The 22066-nt window shown below is 40.5% G+C and overlaps 1 protein-coding gene across 5 annotated transcripts in view; it reads right to left on the reverse strand.

The window, feature by feature from the left end:
• LOC118234423 (dipeptidyl aminopeptidase-like protein 6) overlaps positions 1-22066 on the reverse strand; it is a 162277-nt gene that overhangs the window by 64944 nt on the left and 75267 nt on the right. The window contains exon 1 of one of the 5 annotated variants that reach the window (XM_035430942.1): positions 10819-11160. The exons of the other annotated variants lie outside the window; for them this stretch is intronic. Within the exon in view, the coding sequence (XP_035286833.1) occupies positions 10819-10875 (57 nt within the window). The 5' untranslated portion in view covers positions 10876-11160. Of the gene's footprint in view, positions 1-10818; positions 11161-22066 lie in introns of those variants that run through there. 5 annotated transcript variants of the gene reach the window in all.

The raw sequence follows: 22066 nt of genomic DNA on the forward strand, positions 1-22066 counted from the left end.
GACGCTAGTATGTGGTTACTTGTCTGACCTCCAAATCAAAAGATAACCCCGTGAAAGATTTCTCTGGTTTACGTGTCAGTGGGCATAGATTAAATGGGACTCTGGGTCAAATGTGTTGAGTTCTGTTGTTGTTAAGCAGAAGAATTAGGGTTAAAATAAGGGTTGGGAAAAAATGATCCTTAATCATTTGCTTGGGTTGTCAAGACAGGCCAACCTGTCAGTCTCTTTTTCCTTCCGATGCTCAAGTCAAGCGTGAACCTGTGTTTTCATTGCACCAATGAAGCGTACAAGCACAGGCTGAAGCTAAGTAGATTAGACACCCCTTAACTCACAGGTGACTTGTAAAGTGTTTGTTCTAAAGTGATAGGACCAAACCACAAATATGTACACATGTATATCCATGAGTCATGACATAAGTATTACATCGCTAAATGCAGTGATGAGAATCTGCTTTGACGTGAAGGGAGAATTAAATTCACAGCTGCCAAGATTGTGCAGAGAGTTCAAACAACCCATGCCATTTTAGCAGCACGAGAATGAACGTGATTGTGGTTTTCCATCAAATTCTTGTAATTGCTTCTTAGGATAATGGTCTCACTTGTTGATTCAGTTGCTGTGGATGTCTTGGCAAAGGAAAAATGAATATGGCAGTTATGCTACTCATACATAAATTGCCACTGCTATCTTTGAGCACTGAGTAATTCGTAGAATCCCCAATAGAGTATTTTAAAATGCCACGGTGTCTGCATGTGACAGTCAGATATGGTTGGCGGTGATTCAAAACAAAAATGCAACGCCAGTAAACCAGTTGAAATAGGAATATCTGCCATTGGTATACATTATTTTACATGCAGCAAGGAAACGCTCTACAGAAGCAAAAGCATCACCTATTCTTTGTTTGTATATATGAGAAATGGAAGCCCATCACTAGCCCTTCTGTGAAAGAAAATTGGAGGAACAGACTGCATTTTAACAAGGAACTTTTGTCTTGAGCTGGCCGATACCTTTCAAAATGTTTTTAGAGAAGGGAGGGGGGCAGCGGCGAAAGGTTTGTTTCCGCTCCTGTTACAGCACAGGTTTATGTGATGGTGTATATGTGTCAGTGGCGAGTAAAGTGATATTTGACCTTGGGATAATGAAGAATCTTTGGGTTTAGGTGCATTGACCGTATAGTTCTCTGCTTCAAGCAGGAAGGGCCTCTGCTCAAATTACTGGTAAAGAAGACCCTGCTGCAACCTAATACAACCTTCTCTTTCACAGTATTGCCCGGTTCAGTGCCCCATATAAGACCCCATAATGAAAACCTTATTCTATTTTCCCTCTCTATACAGAAGTTTAAAAATAGAAAATTGATTTGAAAAACCTGTGTGTGGAAAAAAAAGCTTTCTTCATCTATTTATATAGGAGTTTTGACTGAATCGCAATGGTAGAAAAACAGATAACATTATTTTTTTTGATGGAAAAACAGGACAGCTTTAGTCCTGGCGTCTGCATTGAAAATTCTGTTTACATAGTACTGTGTGTGAATGCAATCGAGCATACTACAAATGGCTCCTGGGAACAAATGACACAATAGGAAATGCCAGTGCCAGATTCAAGGCCATCTCCTTTTGAAAATCTGCTCTTTTTGAGGAGCAGTGATGGGAAAACCTGGGAGCGATCATGTCTCTTCTCCTGATAAACCTCCTCAAACCAAAATGTGGCCCAGCTGCCTAATATGTGCCACTTGAAAGCACATTGATTTCTAAGATGACCTTAAAAATTAAGTGTTGTATTAAAGGGGCTGATGCCAGCTGCTGGTGGAGATATCATTCACATCATTTAAGGATCACGGGTTGCTGCTGGGACTAATAGATGCAGGAAGTTCTGGCAGATCACATAGCATTTAGGCTAAATTAATGTCATATTTAAAGAGATACTGTGCATGTGCCGTTTTTCCCCAGGCAGTCTACTGACGGAATGCCCTTGTAATAGACTGGCGGCCATTACAAGGGCATTGTGTGTGTATGTGTGTGTGTTAGGTGGGTTAGAGGCAGGGTTCAGTGTATGCAAGTGTGATTAGTCTGAATCTTTGTGCATGTCTGTATGTTTTTTTTTAGTTCAAACATGACACTATTCACACCTGCTTATCTGTTATCTTTCTAGAATGTTCTTCTGGTATTAGATCAGGGCAGTGCACAAGGCCATGAATATGAATTTGCCCTTATGGACAGAATCCTACCTGAGAGCTCACCTCTGAATGTCACCCTTGAACCCACGTTCACTCACCAAACACAACGTATCAAGTCTGAGAGATGGAGGAGGCCATTAAAACAGCAATGCGTAACTTCAAAAGGGGCTGTGGAAATGTACAAATAGCCTTTGCAACTGCAGTCCAATTTTGATTTTCTTTCACTGTTTCCAATGACCTGCTGTGAGCGGCTGAAATGTGTTGTTTTGTTCATGACAACTCCTGCTTATAACGCAGTGCCTCTGGAGTAAAACAAGCATCAATCAGGTTCTTACTAAAAAAAAATACATTTTTCAGACCCTGACGTATGGTGCCGAGAAGCAGAAAAGTTACATCATATCATAGACTCGTTTGAGTCCTCAGTCGAGACGGCGAAGAAATGTTGCTACATGACGAGCTGAGGTACACAATGAAAGAGGGATTGACAAACTATCCAGCATCAGTATCAGGGGAAAGATTACGGATTGACTCAGCCCGTTGTGAATTTCCGGAAGCTTCAGTCTCCCATCACTTCTCGCATGCGTTCTACTGGAAATTGGTTATCACAGACCAAAACACCGCAGTAAAGCAAGTCTTCCTCAAGTACGACAATGCTGTCGGGTAATTGCGGTTTTCCGCGAAAAAATGGGCTTACGTTGGCGCGCTTACTCATAAGACACCCATAAAAGAATACTAGAGGGCCTGTTAAATGGTCCTTATTAATAAAACAGCATGGCGACACCATTTGCAAAAGGCTTTACGCAGACAGCTGACTCGTAATGCTTTCTCCGACAAGTAGGCCGGGCTCTCCCTCTGTCAACCTCTGCTGCTCTCCGGCACTGCGAAGCAGCATGTGGCCCGCTTCCTGCAATAAGCTATTAGCTCCACTCATTCTTCCCGTCTGTTGAGGTAATCGTATCAACGCGGCGCTGGTAAAATGGCTGGCCCGGAGCCAGCCTTCTCCCTTTTCCACATTTTGTGCGCCGCTTACATGCCTCCTAATTGCAATGCCATGGATGCGGACATGCGCCTTTATCAGCCCACATCCAATTCAGGCAGATAATACATGCGTAAGGAAGCGGGCTGAATCCAAGCATGTCCCTGGTAGAAAAGCTTGTCCCGGGGGGAGAGCTTCTTGGTTGCCAGGCATCATTATAGAAGACAATGGCAAAGGCAGTGATACCACACTAAATATGGACTTTCTTTAAATAGGTCCAGATAAAACTGCAGTTCCGTTAGGATGTGCATTATTTTTCCTCCTGCGTCCTCTGTGTGATGTACCGCAATGCTGCGACAAGAAGACGATCACTTTTCCCCTTAAAGTACCCGCACACATTTCACATTAATTATGACATTATCTCCTTCAAGCGGTTCACAATATCATTCAGAATAAAAATCTTAAGTATCATTTATTTAAAAGGCAAAGGCAAGACACTAGTTCAGTGGCTAGTTTTGTCAGCTTATAGAATGTTAATTTGTGCAGGGCTGTGTTGTATTCAGTCCCTCTTTGGGGTTTCTTTGTTAGCTCTGTAGACTCCACACTGAGAAATGGCAGTTCAACAGTCCTTGCCCTCCACAGTCTTTCCTTCCACATCCAACAAGAGGAGCCATCTCCTGAAATCAGCTGCTTATCGACCTCCGACATCACAAATAGAGTCGCTCTTCTACGATTTAAAACCCACAATCTTTGTACAATGAATTCTGTCAGACAGTCGCTCTCCTATGATGTGAACTAGCTGCTGTGATGTTCATACATGAAGCAGATTCAGATTCCATCTGGAGCCCCCAGAGATGCAAATAGACATTTGTTTGTAAATCAGAGAGACCGCTGAACATAACAAATCGGATGAACTTTGTATCGGTTGTAAGGAGACAGATAAATCATATGCTGAATCGTCTGTTAATGGGTCAGACTATATCTGATGAGATACTATACTGGTGTATATGCGATCATTTTCTAATACAACAGGGTGATTGAAAGGGTGAGGATAACAAAAGTACATTTGGTGTAGAAAATCACAAAGTATCATTAAATCAACGTTAATTAACGTCTCTGCACTTGTTCATCGACAGCCTGATTAAATCCTTAGTAGAGTGTAAACAAACAGAACACAGTGAGAGTGATTTAGGAGACTAGACTTCACATCATCAATGTTGCAGTAAGTGAAATTAAAATCGAGAGCAGGAACGAGGAAGATGTCAAAACTGCCTTCTATTCCAGTCCTTTTGTTTTTTTTTCTACTCCCATGGCTAGGGAGGTCAGAATTAAGCACACCTCACTCTGCTTGCATTAATTGCTTGCAAGCCTACATTAAAATGAGCTAACCTTGAGCCAGTCTTTTGTTTAATATTACAATCAGCAAAAAAAGGAGAAATGAATAAATAAGTAAAACAGAAGCAACCAAACCTTGGGTAAGAGCTCAAATTATGGTAGAATAGTTTCACTGTGGGGTTATTGAATATCACCATAGAAACCAGAGTTTGGATCTCACTCAGGCGATGCCATTATGATAGTCAGCTTGCAGAGATGGTCTCTATAACTCCAAATAAAGCAGCAGCCAATATTTCCCTGACAAGAAATAAATACGTTTTTTAAAAATTTAAGCAAGGACAGTGTTGCAGAGAGAGAACCATCGGCCCGGGCTGCTTCACGTGTGGCAGAGCAGAGTTCAGGACAAGCCAGCTATTCAGCTGCATTGGCATGAAAAACATGACAGATGAGCGTGGCACACACTTTCATGAAGGACAGATGTCAGACAGATAATGGTTTCTTTATTATCGTAATCACTTAATTATCCATGGACCATCCTGATGTCATCACATCAGGATGCAGTTACTGTACAATGGTGATAAAACGAGAGCTGACTACCCAAAATAGCCTTATTTCTAAAAGAAAGTCATTTTCTGAATGAGCCTTGCACTTTTTTCCACCTCTAACATCTCTGTATGAATCTCTGTATGGACTGTATTTGTGTAATTCACGAGTCCCAATTCTCACTCCACGAGAGTGTGTCCTCGCTGTAGGCAATCTGACCTTCCACGCTGAAAAAAAACAGCCTTGTGTTTAATCCAAATGCAGTCAGCACAACACAGGGGCCAAATCGTTAACATCATTTATGCCACTGCGAAGGCATCTATGCTTCCACGGGCCAATTTGAGCCCTGGCAATAACTGATCTTTGTTTACAAGCAACCGTGAGGATGTAATCTTTCCGACGCCGTTCCTGCTGGAGAGAAAAATAACAAATCGATGGCAGGGGAACGAGAACGCCATGCCAGGCTGTTAGTCCAGTAATGGGAACGCCATGCCAGGCTGTTAGTCTAGTAATGGGAATGCCATGCCGTACTGGTATTCCAGAAAGGAAATGCATGCGATGGCACCCCTCCTCCGAGCCTCTCTGTGCACCTGCTCTGCTAACCGCTCTGGTCTCTCTCCTCAAAAATCGGCTTTGAAATCCTGCCCAGGATGGGCACCATGCAGGAAGCATGAAAAATGTAAGCTCTGCGGTCACTTATTTGCAGGGAGGAAATCTAAACCAGGAAACGAATGCGCATGACAAATGTGATTTTGTGCGCAATCATTTGCTCATTATTTGAACCGCCGCTGCGTTCTGTATCGATTTTTACTGGTTCTGACCTTGACTCTGGGTTGCATTTTTGCTCCAGCATATTGGATGGCTGCCTTACAGCAACAACAAAAAAAAAGCCAGGCTATGTGTCTTTTCCGAGTCTGCATGTAAAGGACAGAGCTTGAAAAACTCTGGTAAGATGTGTCGAGGAATCAATGATCTTCAATTATAAGAGATGAAGAGGGAAGAATTTCCACACAGAGAAGGTGAATATCAAAATCTCTCAAGGTCATAAAAATATGCATTCTAAATTTGGGAACATCATGGATGGAAAGTTTTTGAAGCCAGGTTTAAATAATTTTTAATCTCATGCAGCGTGTCCCCAGACATCAATTAAAGCAAGAGAGAATTAACAGAATGTTCAGCCAAGGTCAACTGGCATGTTGTTCTTTGCCTATAAATACAATACCATTCAATTAACTTAAATTATTTTATATATTATTTTACTTCCACTGGGGATATTAATCTAACAACCTTTGAGATCAAGTCCAGTTATTTCACTAAATAATTAGCTAGCACATTCTGAAAAGAAAGCCCAAAGTCCTTGAATATGAAAATTTTAAAGGGCACCAGGCTGTTATTTTCTAACAAAAATGATCAGTAGTCAACAAAATTAATTAATTTAGAGCAAGGCTAACCGGCCCTTTTCCTGGAGATCTACCATCCAGTAGGTTATCACGCCAACCCTAACAAAGCACATCTCGTTTAACAGCTCATTGAGCTGATAATTACTAAAATCAGGTGTGCCGAAATAGGGCTGAAATGACAACCTGCAGGACGGCAGAATATTTGTGTAATCAGAGCTTCAAACTTTTCTGGAAAATTAAAAAAACTAAAAGCATTTGTCTGGAACTGCCTGGTACAATTATGTATATAACTTGAATATTTTGCCTATATGTAATTGTAACATCATATGTGTATTAAAGAGTCACTGAATAATTTAATATCACTGCCAGTACCTACAAAAGCATAAACATTGACGTTTTAATGGTCTGAATCTGGTTTGAATCCCATGAAATGTAATGTATTCAAAGCAGCAACTAATGATGTGAACCCATAGCCCAGACAAATGGCTTAAAATATATTCTAATTGTTTACACTTATGAATGTGTGTTCTTTCAAAAAATGCTCTCAGTGTTCATTCACTGATGAAAAGCCTCCAATAATTAGTCCTTAAATATTTTTGAGATCTTCCTTTGAATCAAGACACAAAGCATTCCCAGACATTTATAACCAAAATGTTCTAGTGCCAGGGCAGGCTGCTGGCATTTCCTTGGGAGAGAGAAGGTTTATATGACATAAATCTTATTTCAATATAGTTCCTTCCATTAGTGATACATGTTGTACACTTCCTTGAAAAAACATGCATACTCCAATCGTTGAGACACACATAATGGTGCATTGCAGTGTAGGCAGACTTCAGACTATTCCCAACACATCAAAACAGTAGCTCCTGTATCACGGGTAATTACGCCTCAGAGAGATCCACAGCAAATGATGCTCTGCAGTTCCATTAATAATGCCAGCTCGGCCCATCTCCACCTCATCTTTTTATCTCTGCTACTATTCCAAAAGTATCAATTGGATTCTTATTCTCAATGGTATCAGAGTAAGTTTTTCTGTATTTCCACCTGAACCAGAGCCCAGAGCCGTTCTGCTGAGTGTATGAACAGGGAAGCTCTTGCCTCCTCTGGCGATAGTTTATTAATTATCCCTCAACACAATGATGGGGAAAAGGCAGGGTGGGCTACAGAATGCTATTTGACTGCATTGCTTAGTTTTTTCTTCAAAAAGAGTCAGCATTACATGTGGTGTACCCCAGGGCTCAATCCTAGGACCTATCCTGTGTAGCCTACACACACTCCAGTTAGGGACTCTTATCTGCAAACACAGCATAAATGTACACTGTTATCCAGATGACACTCTTCTATATTTTAGAACTAGGGCTTTAAATGTCACTTCTCGGGAAAAACCTGGTCATTTTATTTTGTAGCAACCTGGATATTGATGCACTTATGAGAAATGTGGCCAAAACTGCTTTTTACCATTTAAGGAATACTGCTAAAGTTAGGCCCATCATTTCCAAACAATATTCTAAAATTGGACTTGCCCCAGACTAATTAAATGAGTGTCAAGTAAAACATGTTCATGTCGGAGCTCTCAAATCCTCAGATTCCCTCATGTTGTCCATCCCATTATCTAGGACAAAAACTTACGGAGAGGTTGCTTTCAGTTCGTGTTTTATTTTTATTAATTTCTTTATTTCTATTTAATATATATTTTACTTTTTTGTCTTGTCCTCTTTAATTTCTGTCACTTTTTCTGTAAAGTACATTGAATGGCATTGTGTGTTCAAAATGTGTTATATAAGGCTTATTATTATTATTATTATTATTATTGTGTGGCTGCATCAATCGAGATCAACTGTTTTTTTACTGAGAGGCGCTTACAGTAACTACAGAGCTCTCATAGGAATTAGGAGCCTGGAACCCTGCCATGTTTGTAGAATTGGGCTGCCCTTCTGGTTGCACCTCCAACTGATGGGGTGCTGTCAATGCCCAAGCAGCATCTCAGGTTACATACCTTACAAGATGACGTTAACATTTAATGAGAAATTACTAGCTTTAAAAAAAACACAACATTGAAATTAATTATTTACGGCAAAGATGGGACCACATTCATTCATGCACAAATCTGACATGGTTCATATTAAGAAGAGACTTGACAAAAACATCCATGGCTCAGATTGGTGCCCCTTAAAGCACTGGCTAATGTGTAGCTTTGGTGAGTCCTCACAATGCCCCAAAAATCAATTATTTACACTCAGTGAACATGGGAACCCAGCCATAGAAAATTGTACCAGAAGCAAATGTGATTTAGCAGAACAATCATAGTGCATGTTCCCCAAAGTATGGCATTAAGGATGTCTTTTTTGCACATTATGTTTTAATGAACATTTTCCCATGCAATAATCATGAGCACAGCTTTTCAGCTGTACTAAAGCATGTGAAAAGCATTTTTTTTTTTCAGTTCTGGGCTATCTTATTTTCTCATAAGTGCAATAATGAACACTTACAGTCCAAAAGCAATGTTGAGGTTTATTTATTTTTTAACGGCCGGCACATTTTTATTTTGGCATAGACATTAACGGAAAAAATGAGTGCACAGGAAAAAATATGCAGGATAATTACGCAAAAACGTTGAAGACCATGACCAGTAAGAAGACATGACTGGATCCAGATCCAGAAGTTAAGGCACAGGTGACTCTGAATAAAGTGACGCACTGTCACAATGTTGCACTGTCTCTGGGAGCTTTTTCCATATATACATATGGAACATGTACATAATAAAAGGTGAAGTAACAGCCAAATAGCTACTGTAGCTGAGCAAATTTACAGGCAATTTTTATTCCACCGCATTGGCACTAATGTGTGTATTCAGTTAGCTGGCTAGCAGACAAATTGGCAACATAAGAAACTGATTATGTAGCTAATAAGTAACTGATTATGAAACTAATTGTCAAAATAGCAATTTTGCCGAAATTTCTCCATCACTCGTGTTGACTTACAGGACTGGTGTTTGCTCTGTCCCATCCGTTAATTACGGAATAAGGAGGATTTTAAATAAAAATTTCAGCAAGTGACCATGTGCCCAAGGTACTCATTTTAAAATGGACAAAAATAAAAGAAGAAAAAAATGAATAATTCTGCCAGACTGTGGGACGAAAGGAACCGGTTGGCTCACTGTTGACAAACCCACTGCTATGGAACAAGTCACTGCAGCAGGTAGACCAATGCAAAGTAGTTTCAGCACGCGATCATCCATGTCTTTTGGCAAAGGGAACGCACTGTCACACCGCCTTCCTCCCACCAAACACAGGCTTTTCCACTTGCACAGGGCACTAGAAAGAGGCAGCTAGCACAGCATGCACCAGGTCACAAAAAAGAAAAAGCAGTACACATTTTACTGGGAAAAGCATGTGTCGGTGTGTATCTGTGTGTGCACATTTGATTTTATGCAGCACGTTTTTTTGTGTGTGTGACATCAACGGTTATTGAATTCTTCAAGTGCTTGGATGTTTAAATAACCTTCAATATATTTGCTATATTTTACTCAATTTCATTCTGAGTGTCTAAGTTGAGGACACTGGCAAAAAAAAGTCCTCAACAAGTTTCCTGTTGCCTGTTACTTGCACTCACTCAGGTTAGTGCTTCAGAACTCAGGGTGTCTCTTTCAATGCTTACTCACTTATGTGAAATGGGAGCTGTAATCAGTGCATAAATGTATATGGGTAGGAGTTAATTTACGCGATTTGTAATGTTATAATACCAAGGCACTGAAACACGCTGAGTAGGAAGTAGGAACCTTGTTCTTATTCAAGCGACTTCACATTGCTGGTTGCAGGTAACCCTGCCATTGCGCCAATCGGTAATAAAACGCGCCGTTCGTGTAAACGTTTCTATTTAAAAAGAGCAGCATTTCATATACTTTAAACATCATTCACTGTAGGTCACTTTCCATCGTTGACCAAATATGCGGAGACCGACGGACTATTAACTAGCCTATTGTCGCCCGAGTTCTATAGGAAATGAACTGTACTTCGTCAGTCGAAGCGATACTCATCATATCCGTGATGCATTGTCGAACATACAGAATAGTCCACCAGAAACAGCTGGGCTTAATTCTGTGTCGTTTCGCTGATCTGCAGCCAGTGAATGGCTGCTTTCAAAGCACTACACTGAAATTAATACATTCCGCAAGTTCCCATGCTCAAGAAGATGACTTACCTAAATTATGCAATTACTGAAAACGCGGCGTTTTACGTCCACAACATTATTTTCAGCGTTTCATTATAATACTGTGTAGATAAATTGAGCATATGAACAGTGCTGGTTTAGGTTTTGCTTCCCTTAACCAAAGGAACACGCATATTTAAACATTTAGAAAACAAATAAAGCACTAAAACACAGAAGAGTAGTACCTGATCTTGCTGTTGAGCTGGTTTCGCTGGTGCATTGGTCTCCTTGGCTGAAGTCATTATAACCTATCGCAGGGATCACACAGCTGTGAACCGCAAAAATTCAGACTGGAGCCACCAAAGTACCGCGAACAAGACTTGGAATTCAATCTCAGTAGCAAACGATTCTGAGTGGCTCGAGAGATCGAAAGACCCCCCAGCAAAATGCAACCACTAAATGATTTGGGTGCTAATCTGCGAAGACGTACGAGGAAGGAGATACTGATGCTCAGCCTCTATATCGCAGGGAAGCAGCGCGAGCCACAGTCACTGGAATCGTCACGAGCGCTGTGATAACTGCCTGGCAACCAACCACCTCAGGAAACTGAGATAGGAGACGGACGGTTGATGCGAGTTCCCATTCACTCGCACTGCATTTCCCAACCGTACAGCCAACGCAACACAACGCAACACAACCAAAACTGCAAATAATGCAATAGCGTGTTGGAGCTAGACAGGTGTGCTGATATCGAAAAGCATTTTAAAATAGACTATTTGGCATTGCAAACTCAGTATTAAAAGGCACAAGGCATTGTAAGCGTTTCAGCCTAGACATACAGTATAGACTACTTTTCGTAGAAAAAATACTGTAGGCTAATGCCAATACTTCAATACTTAAAACTTTTTTCAATAATTTTCACTCCAGAAACGCACAGGAAACAAACATAAAGTGCATGTTGGTCTTTGAAGCTAGGAACAATTTAGAGAAAGCAAAATATCTGCAAGTTGAACCCAAAGCCTACATCAAGTTTAGCTTTGAAGGTAGGCTTCAGCAGTATAGTCATTCATTTTTGCCAGTGCGTGTTTTGATAAGATAAATGTTTCATGGTTCACTTGCAATTTACAAGCCAGTAGCCTACGTTGTCAGTTTTTAATTTTGTTTGACTGTTAAACATGCCATAGCAGGGCGTGTAGAATCACAACAATTAAAATTAATACTTTTTTATTTCTTCTAATGTCATCGTGGAGTCAATTCATTTTTAATTCAGGAAATTAATTCTAACTAAGGGTGGCACGGTGATGCAGTGGGTAGCACTGTCACCTCACAGCAAGAAGGTTCTCTGTTTAAATCCGGCCTCGACCTTTCTGGGTGGAGTTTGCATGTTCTCCCTGTGTGGGTTTCCTCTGGGTACTCCAGTTTCCTCCCACAGACATGCTGGTAAGCTAATTGGAAACTCTCAATTGCTCATAGGTATGCATGTGTGTGGGTGAATGGTGAGCGAGTGGTGTATGTGCCCTACGAAGGATTGGCAGCCTGTCCAGGTTGCATTCCTGCCCCCTAGCCCAGTGCACGCTGGGACAGGCTCTAGCACCCATGACCCTGCCCAGGATAAGCTACCTGCTAGTAATGGGTGGGTGGAATTATTATTAAATGAAAAATCCTGAAATAACATTATGGTTAGTTCAGTAATACAACTTCAGTCTACTAGATCTCCAGGTGTTGTAGATGAGCTAATTTTCATATTTAAAAAAAAAAAACTTAATTATGCCTAATTGTCAGCGACATGCCTTTTCTGTCAGAGAATACAATATTTGAAATGGGTATATGCCGTCTATTAACACTGTTCTATAAAGTATTGGTTAGGCTAATGTAAGTTCCTTCCAGCAGTAGGCTAGGCCTATAGCCTACTCCAATTTCAACATGAACATGAACAATCTCAACCAATGATGAAACTCATAACACAGTTGTAAGCTTTTAATACACAAATCTACATTTTGAATGTTGCTATCCCTTTGGAATTTCTCATTCTACTGAGACAAGACCGTTTAAAATGTAAAATATATTGTAATGCACCCGTGACCATCAAAGTTTTGAGAACCCGTTAATGATCCCAGTCCATGAGCCAATAATTCAACCCCTCTCGTTTCCTCAGTCACACAAAAATAACCAGCAGGCAAAGACACTATTAAGGGAGAGGAACTGCAACGAAAATAAAATGCTGTCCAATCTTATATGATATAAAATTAAACATTCACATCAATGTAATTTGTATGATACCCATGATAATCCTTCCTGCAACAACAAATAAATTATTTATTTGAGAAGCAGACGTATTAATCTCAGATATTGCATCAAATGACCATGCACTGTGAATATCGAAAAAATTGTCTTTGCACTATATGGCACTCTATCTCACGCAGCCAAATCATTTTCTATCATGGAGACAGATAGCCTGTTTATAATGAGATTGAGTTTATAGAAAAGGTGAGATGGTCTTTTGGGGGAAATAGAACAAATGTATTCAGGGCAACATGAATCATTAATGACGTTGTGTGTTTATATTAAATATGGGAAAATTGGTAAACCATGGAGGGAACAATCCTGACTTGTTCGACAGTGTAATGATACACAGTTATAATGGCAGAGATTTTTAAGGCAAACTGTTTATACCTCAAGGTAAAATATTTATTTTATAGTGAGAACCTTTCACAGAAGCTGTCACATCCTTTGCCTGCTGGTGATTGGTGGAAATCCGTAAATCTGAGCAACTGACATTATCTTGGCATGCAGCTTCAAACCCTCTGAACTTTTACATTATTTGTTGTGTCATGACATTTCACTCGTTGTCTGGTACATAAAAAAATCCCCATATACATTCTGGCCAGAATATAAATGGTCTTCATAAATAAATAAAAAAAGACTAGTTTTGGGTCATTTTCCTGCCTTGCTGCTACAGATGGTGTTAGCGTTCATTGCAGTGCGTCACCAAATGCATGTCGTGATTCTGAAGCTTTGACAGCAGCCTTCCACTCATGGTTGCAGTTTGAGATGATGACGAAGAGAAAGCCAGTGATGTATGCCCAACAAGGCAGGTTTGTTTAAACACTGTTCTGTGAAGGTTCTGGATTAATTGACTGACTGACAGAGTGAAAAATGATGTTTTTTTTCACTGCTGTTTTCTTCAGGAAGCCTTATCCTAGGTATTCTTCAGAAACCTATATAGTGCCGCTGTGCAGTCTAAGTTTCCCACATGTAAGCATACACATGCTTATTAGGATTTGCAAAGCATGTTTAAAGTGCGATGATACAGGACATACTTCTCTGCGCAACAGTGTGGAAGAGTGTGTAGGGAGTTGAGCGTGCTACAATAACATTGCAGGTTCGGTCTTCAGGAGAGCATTGTACCTGGTAGTTGACCTGAATTGCTTAAGAGGGATAAACAGCTGTGAAAATGCGAAACATGTCAACAGTGTCAGGGTTTCTGCCAAACAAATTAATTATAATTATATAGTGCAACATATAGTACTGTGGTTGATTAGCATCTGCTGAAAATGATTTGAGAAACGGTTCACAGTGTGATAATTGCGACGGTGGCAGCTGTAGTGATTGCAGCAACCAATCGCAGTTATACCGGCAAGATTAATGTTCCTTGGGGAGCGCATTATGCTTAGACTTTCACTTACAAGTAAATGCAAACGTTACACTCCTTTTTCGCAATCACAGTTTGGCGAGTTTGTTTTCGTGATTCCCCCAACTTCCAAAATCTGTTACAAAGGGGAAAAAATCTCTGCTTTTAATTGTTAGTCAAAATTTGAAGACAAATGTTGGTTGAATCCCAGCCTTCCGCATTGCAATGCTGTTGGAGTAACTTCATCATCATTATATGTATTGTGTTATGTAGTAGAATGTGTTCTCATTCACAAGATGGCGGTGAAAACAATGTTAGGAATGGCTAGGTCAAGTTGCTAAGTGGAGCCGAATAATAAAGTTTTACTTTTCCAAAGGGAAGGCCGCTCTGACAAATAATTGGCCTGGAGAACAGGAGTAAAAGCGAGAGATCACATTAAATTCAGTCACAAGCATTGTCTTGCTTTATCTCTCTCCTTTGAAGAGCTGGGCCCACGTTATCCCGGCGTTGCAGTGATGCATTATGGGCACTTCAGATACCTGCTTAATTGAGATTCACCCGAGCCGTGTTTGAAAAATCCCCTCCAACCTCCCACTAGCAACCTGAGAGCAGTGATTTGCACTGGCATGATGAATGAATTACACTCTGCTAAATTAGTCTAGGTAAACCATGCAACACACAAATAAGTAAAAAAAATAAAAATAAAAAAAGCTATTAAAATGGCATAAGAATTGTGCAGAGTCTGATGAGCCCTTTTTCTGAAGAAGGGTCTGATTGCTTGCAAAGTGAAATCATACCCATCGACCTGTTCCAAATATACCAAGATTAAAGGCGGTTCTTATTTTAGAAGCAGATTCAGGAGAGGGGTAATTCTTTTGGTTTGAGCATGGTGCAGTTGGCAGAATTTTAGGTTTGCTTCTCTGGTTTTTGATTTCACAGCACAGTACATTAATTCTGTAGCTGAACATCTACAGAAGTAACAAAAAAAGCATACTATTTGTGTCGACAAATCACTGACAATTTTACCATTTCAGAAAAGAAAATTGAGCCACAATGTCTAGGTTCAGTGAGAACCGGGAGGACACATTACCACACCGTCTGAACACACAGAAACAGCACAAATCAGAAAAAGCCAAGAAAATCCCATTGGTCTTACAATCACCCCAGGATTTGAGCAGGGCCTCCACAAAGCTTATTTGTACCACAATTGTTTTCACACCGTGTCATTTTCTGAGCGTACCTGCGCGCGGAAAGGCAGGACCTTGCAGCGTGACCCTCCGCTCCAGTGTGAATTAACATGAGCTGGAGTCGGCTACGGCACGGCGAAGGACGCTGCCCTGGGTCTGGCGTAATCTCGGCAGATCTCCCGCCCCGCCTTCAGTCCCCGGTGGGGCAAAGCCATCCCGAATCTCCGGGAGAAGTGATAGCACATGCTCGATGAGCCAGAGCTGCGGCAAGTGCTCGAAGTAGCGGAATATCCCTTTTGCAGGCAAGGGATGCTATCAGTAGTGCCAGTAGGCAATGCACTCCACTGCTAAGCCTCAATGAGCAATGTATACTCACTGATGGGAGTTTTTTCCTTATTTTAACCATAATTGCTATGAATTAAATATAGTTGCTCTTTGTTGAGAACCACCTTGTGCCAAATAATTTGGGACCACAAGGTTTCTTTTTTTATTATTTATTTTCTTGGATTTAGCCATATGAATCAGACACAGTGGAACATCTGCTGTATGATTCAATTTAATTGTACAAGTTTGAGTGTAGCAAAGAGCAAAGAGTGTAGCCCCCAGCAAAGAGTTATAATATGAAGAGAGTCAGAGACAAGTGAGAAATAACAAGTCAGAAAATGAATTTATCAATTAATTCTTCTCTTGGTCATCACAGGTTATCATGTGAGGTCTTGCCTCATAAACCTAATGTTCAGGCCCCGTGGGAAGCAAATAACTTCCTCTGAATAATGGAAGGAACCGCTTGATGAAAACACAGTGAAATGGCATATAATTACATTCATAGTGTGCAGCGGGCATTGGTCTGTGCCTTGTGCTTTCTCCCCTGAGACTGATTACTGCCAAAACATGCTTAAGAGCAAGTTTCACGCTTTTTATGAGACCATTTCACTGACTGTGTGAAAGGATGCCCACCATGTCCACTTAACTCAGGCAGTGCTGCATAGTATCCCCTCACAAAAGCTAAGCGACCTCCAAATCCTTTTACATTATAAATACAATGGTGCACACACTTTCTACTCAATGTAAGTTTAAATAAAACATTTAAATAAGAGCTGGCTGTTCTGATGGGTTGGAAATAGTCATTAAAAGGCTATGGAGTACATTTTACAAGCACATTTGTTTTTTTATTTTTTTTAATTGAATTTAGCTCCAACAAACAAAGGTGGAAAAGGGCTGGTGCCAAGGGCACTTCAGCACCACAAAGCACTGCAGACACTGAACCAATCCTCTGAGAACTTTCAGCAGAGACAAAGCAGGTTAGCAAAGGCTCCCATAATGCATTTCAGAATCATCAAAGTTAGCCAGCCCATGGACAGCTCGCATGAAGCATTTCAGCACCAACAAAGCAGATTAGCCAATGGACAGCTCCCAGGAAGCAATTCAGCACCAACAAAGCAGGTTAGCCAATGGACAGCTCCCAGGAAGCAATTCAGCACCAACAAAGCAGGTTACTCAGTGGACATCTCCCAGGAAGCAATTCAGCACCAACAAAGCAGGTTAGCCAATGGACAGCTCCCAGGAAGCAATTCAGCACCAACAAAGCAGGTTACTCAGTGGACAGCTCGCATGAAGCATTTTGACACCAACAAAGCAAATTATTCAGTGGACAGCTCCCAGGAAGCATTTTGGCACCAACAAAGCAGGTTAGCCAATGGGCAGCTCCCATTAACACATTTCAGCACCAATAAAGCAACCTAGCAAATGAACAGCACTGTACATGATCATGACCAGCTAAATAGACTCCTAATTAGCAGATTCATCCATGTACTACAATTATAGCAATATGCTTACACTGTATGTAGTTTACGCTACAATACCACTCCAGACAAAGAGCTTTTAGTGAAATACAATGTGAGTGGTAGCTCCTCCTACACAATTACAATATTGCTGACTGGTTCTGGAAAGTAGAGCCAGTGGTACTGTGGATGATCTGTGTAATGTACGTATTTGCCATGAGTCTGTACCATACGTACAGTTTACTGCAAGCACAGTTTAACAGTAGTATTGTTTATCATATGATATTAATTGTGCAGTCTATGTTAGGTTTTAGTATGGAATTGAACATTCAGGGTGCCAGAGAAAATGGATATGACAATAAACAGTGCATACTGAAATTTAGCCAGAATGGTCAGTGTTTGGACTATAAGTTTTCTATTGCAAAGATTCCCTTACAGATTTTGCAATTGGTAATACAACGGTTTCTTTCAGCACTATATTTTTTGATAATTGGACTCCACATGTTCTGTTGAAAGAAGCACAATATAATTGTTCCATTCAATTTAGAGTTTCTGAGATTCTGCCTTTTCAAGAAATCTGTGGAAGTAAACAAATATCTGTCTTTAGATTGTGAAGGACATGCTGTTCAAAAGGGCACTTGTATTCACAAGCAACACACATCTCTATAGCCTCTGTTATCAATAAAGGAGAGCACATGCTCTCCTACAAGACATGCCTGTCAGCTTCTTTCTATGCCACAGTTCACAAGTATAGCTCACACAGACTCGAGTAGAAGGAGGACATTTACAGCCTGAGAATGCAGGGACAGCTGGTGCCAGACTGACCAGTAGAGGTCACTCATGAGCAATGAGACATGTTTTATCCCTGCTGATGAACCCCCGGGCAATGCTATTAAGCTTTGCCATGGAGGGCTGCCAGCCATGGTCATGGATTTGATTACAGACCAGTGGCCCCATCCACACACTGGGACATTGCCTAAACATGATTAGCCACCCAGTAGCCCACCAATAATAGTTTGAAGCTGCACAACATGGTTTTGCTCAATGGGGACTGAGATGCTTGGTGTGTATGACATACGGTGTCTGCGTAGCATAAAAGCCCCTACATTTAAATGTAAGTGTTCTCATATTTAAATGAATTACCACATGAACGAATGTGTGAATTACTGCCTCCGTTAACATGTGAATTAAAATGTAAATTGCAAATATATCTATATTAGCTGAATGCAGCCATGCAGTACATGGTTAGAAAGCATGCATACATGAAAGATTATAGCAAAAACCATTTGGAAAAACAACCAGGAAATAAAATTGGTTGATGTTTGTGATAACTGGGTGAATGGATTTGGGCATGTACATCTACCTACTGTTTTAAGCCTCAAATATCAAGCTGTCACCTTTGGTTGCTCAACTTGTGGTATAAGACCAGTATATCCTGCTGTCTGATGGATATGTGAACAGCAATTGTATGCACTATTGTCTCTATTTGTGGAGCTGTTTCACCATTACTAAAGAATCAAACTACACAAACAGTTATGCACTACACCATGCCAATGAATAAATATGTCAGGGATATGTCTTAATCAGTGTTTCCTTACGTAGTACACAAGTTCACATTTTGACTATCCTTCTTATTCACACACAGAAGACAGTCCTACCTGTTAAAGAGATTTTTCCTTGAACACCAATTATTAGATTACATTTGCTGAACCATTTTATCGCAGGATCAAATGTGATTTAAGCCTGTAGGATTGAGTTGTGTGTCAACGACTGGAATTTCAGCAAAAAAAAAAAGCTTCAGAAGGGGGAAAGGGAGTTCAGATAAGACCAAAGCAAATGATGGCGGAGCTCCAAACGTGGTGATGGATGCGGGAATTGATTATTGCTCTGAAGGCGCCTCCTGACATCTATCAACATGCTGTGGCGGGGCTTACAGATGTAATTGAGGCTGAAAAAACAGATGGTGACGGATAGGCCAAAGCCTTAGGGACACTTCCGAATGTTTGAGCACGCACTCCAGGTGGCAGGTGGGGTCATCCCGTCCCGAGACCAATCCATCGATTGAACCTCAAAGTCGATGAAGGTCGCAAAACCCAGAACACAGCAGCATTATGCAGATAGCATACAGGTATTGTTTTATTTTGACAAATGAAGTGTGTCTAACAAATTTCATGCGTTTCTCACTTTGAACAAAGTCCAATTTTGTTCTATCAACTTCATCACAATTGCAGTGAATTAATTTTGTGCGATTATATGCGCAGATTTTGTTTTGATAGCGCTTTATTGGGAAATTTGTGTCAAAGCACCGGTCATTCAATTATAGAATAGCGTGCCGAAGCAGACGGCGACACGTTCGCACCTGGGTAAAAACACCTGTTGTTGTCTATTTATTTTTTTTAAATGCAGTTTTTATATTTAGGAGAGTCGTGGAAGGATCGGGATATGGCATTTACGAAGTTGGAGTAATTTTCATTTTAAAGTCCCCAAAGCCCCATGGCATCGCTGTCCCATATCTAATCTTAATAGAAACTCTCACTCACTATCTCTCTGCAGGTGTGTGTGTGTGTGTGTGTCTAATTGAGAAACTTGGTCCTGATTTTTGAGCGAATGGCATTGAAGAGGTGGGAAGAAACGCCAAATTCGGTAGGAGAAAGCATTCAGAGAGGAATGCATTATTCAAGTGTTGCCGAATATAGTATTTGTATTCGACAACATCCCTAATGCATTGACACACACATAATCACACAGATGCACATACAATACTGTACGCTCACAGTCACTCTCACAGAAGGTAATGTTGTGATTTTTTCCCTCCCTCTACTATCTCCTTTTACTCCCAAGTAGCATCTGCAGAATCTGCACTCACTGGTCCACGTGCTCCAAAATTCATCTGCCTCCATGCAATATTCATTAATTTTTCTTCAAAAAATATATAAATTAAACATTTCCAATCACTGTTTTTCTTGATTCTAGCAAACCTATGGTATTTCTATTTTCCCTCTAATCTGGCTAGGTGACCTATTTAATCATCCATCAAATAAGTGTTTTTTTTTCTTCAAAAGAAAAATCACAAATCTGGTCATTATTTCTGCCTGTTAAATCAATATTGATCTTTTCCCTCAGTACAAAACTGGGCTTGTATTGGCAAGCATATAGAAAGCTCCTGTGGAGAAAACCAAGATCAGTCCATCTCAGCAACCCCACAGCTAGGGAGGAAAAGACAGCCGATGCCACATTTCACACATACCCATGAGTACATTTTCACCCAAGACCAGGATAGCTCAGGCTGTACATTACAGGACATTTTTGAATATCACTGTAGATTTTCCAGCTCCGATCTGTCAGCCTTTCAGCACAGGGACTTCACAAAAACAAGAACTTGTCTTTACAGGATTTTCTATCTGAAGAAAACCAACCTTGATGGCAGCCTATGATTCTTCCCTTAATGGCACAGAAACGAAGGAGATTTAGCCACTGCTGCAAGGTGACTGAGGGTAATGGCAATATCAACATAAACACTGCAGGAAATTATATTAGCAGCTACAGGAACACAGCTGTGCACATTACATTCAATCTTTGCCCATTAATGCAGCATGAAGACTGGTCTTTGAAGTATAATACACCCACTTTCACATGTTGCATTCAAAGACAAGGAAGCAAATCATAAGAATATTGAATATTAGCAGAAAGTAAAGAACACTCTATCATAATATTTTGTATCTCAACCTTTATAGATGTAGTGTCAATCATTTTTTTATTAGAACAATTGATCAGAGCAATTAGACATTGATACTGTTCTAGCCCAGCTGAGCACAGGTTACTATTGTGTGAATTGCTGCACATTACTGCCACCTAGTGAACTGCAAGCCACATGCCACACCCTTATATGAACAGTGCCCAATGTCACACAGCATGCACCCTTCTTTGTAAATTCGAAATGAAACATGGCAATGGTAGACATTTTCTAAACTTGCGACGGGGTTGTGATTTGAAGCTAAAAAAAGAACACACTGTGGAAAGTCATTGAAATATCATCCAAGCATGGCTCTAAATCTGAGAGCTACATGGGTTTTAAGCTTTTTTTTAAGTAGCTTAGCATTCTTTGCTACTTGACTGGATGATTTGGAACCTTTAAATGCCACGAAATCACATTTCAATATATTTTACACTGCTCTCCCTGCAGGAGTATGAATCCCAGAGCAAATGTGCCTATAACTGAAGCAGGTCTTGGTTTTAGGGGACTTTCCAGACAGGGGATTTGTGTGAAGTATAGGCAACAAAACACATTAGTAAAACCATTTGTTTCCACAGTCTTAATATGCAAATAGTGGCAAAACCAGGGTCCTTGAAGCTAGATCAACTATGTGGCATTGAAATGCAATAGAAAGGCTTTTGTTAATGAATGTGAGACTCTCTTTAAACTGCCTGCTTCACACTATGGCCATTAATCAGTCTTCAGAGCATTGTAAAGTCAATAGTAAATGTTTTTGCAAAAACTTACAAACTTACAAGCAGTAGCCATAAGATTCAACTTCAATCTAACTTCCTGAGAATGGCTAGGGTATAAATAATTAATCACTGATGGACAACCACTTCAGACAAAGCAATGCAAAGTGCACTTACCCAATCATGGAGAAAACACAAAGATCTTACGTTGTTTTTTCCACGATTGTACACAGTCTGAAAACCACAAAATGCGCTGCTACAATGGAAAAAGTTTCTGGACTACTTTTAAGGAGAATTTCAGCAGTTGCCTTGTTAGGCTCTGAGACTTCATAGCCTGTTTTCAGGAGGAGGCCCAACTGCTCGTGGCACCTTTGGGCAACTCTGCACATTCTGTGTTACACTCGGTTTGCCCCTCTTGGGCCTTTGTTAGCACTCACAACCCAGGATG

Source organism: Anguilla anguilla, chromosome 8, assembly GCF_013347855.1.
Source record: "Anguilla anguilla isolate fAngAng1 chromosome 8, fAngAng1.pri, whole genome shotgun sequence".
In the NCBI taxonomy this organism is placed as follows: domain Eukaryota; kingdom Metazoa; phylum Chordata; class Actinopteri; order Anguilliformes; family Anguillidae; genus Anguilla; species Anguilla anguilla.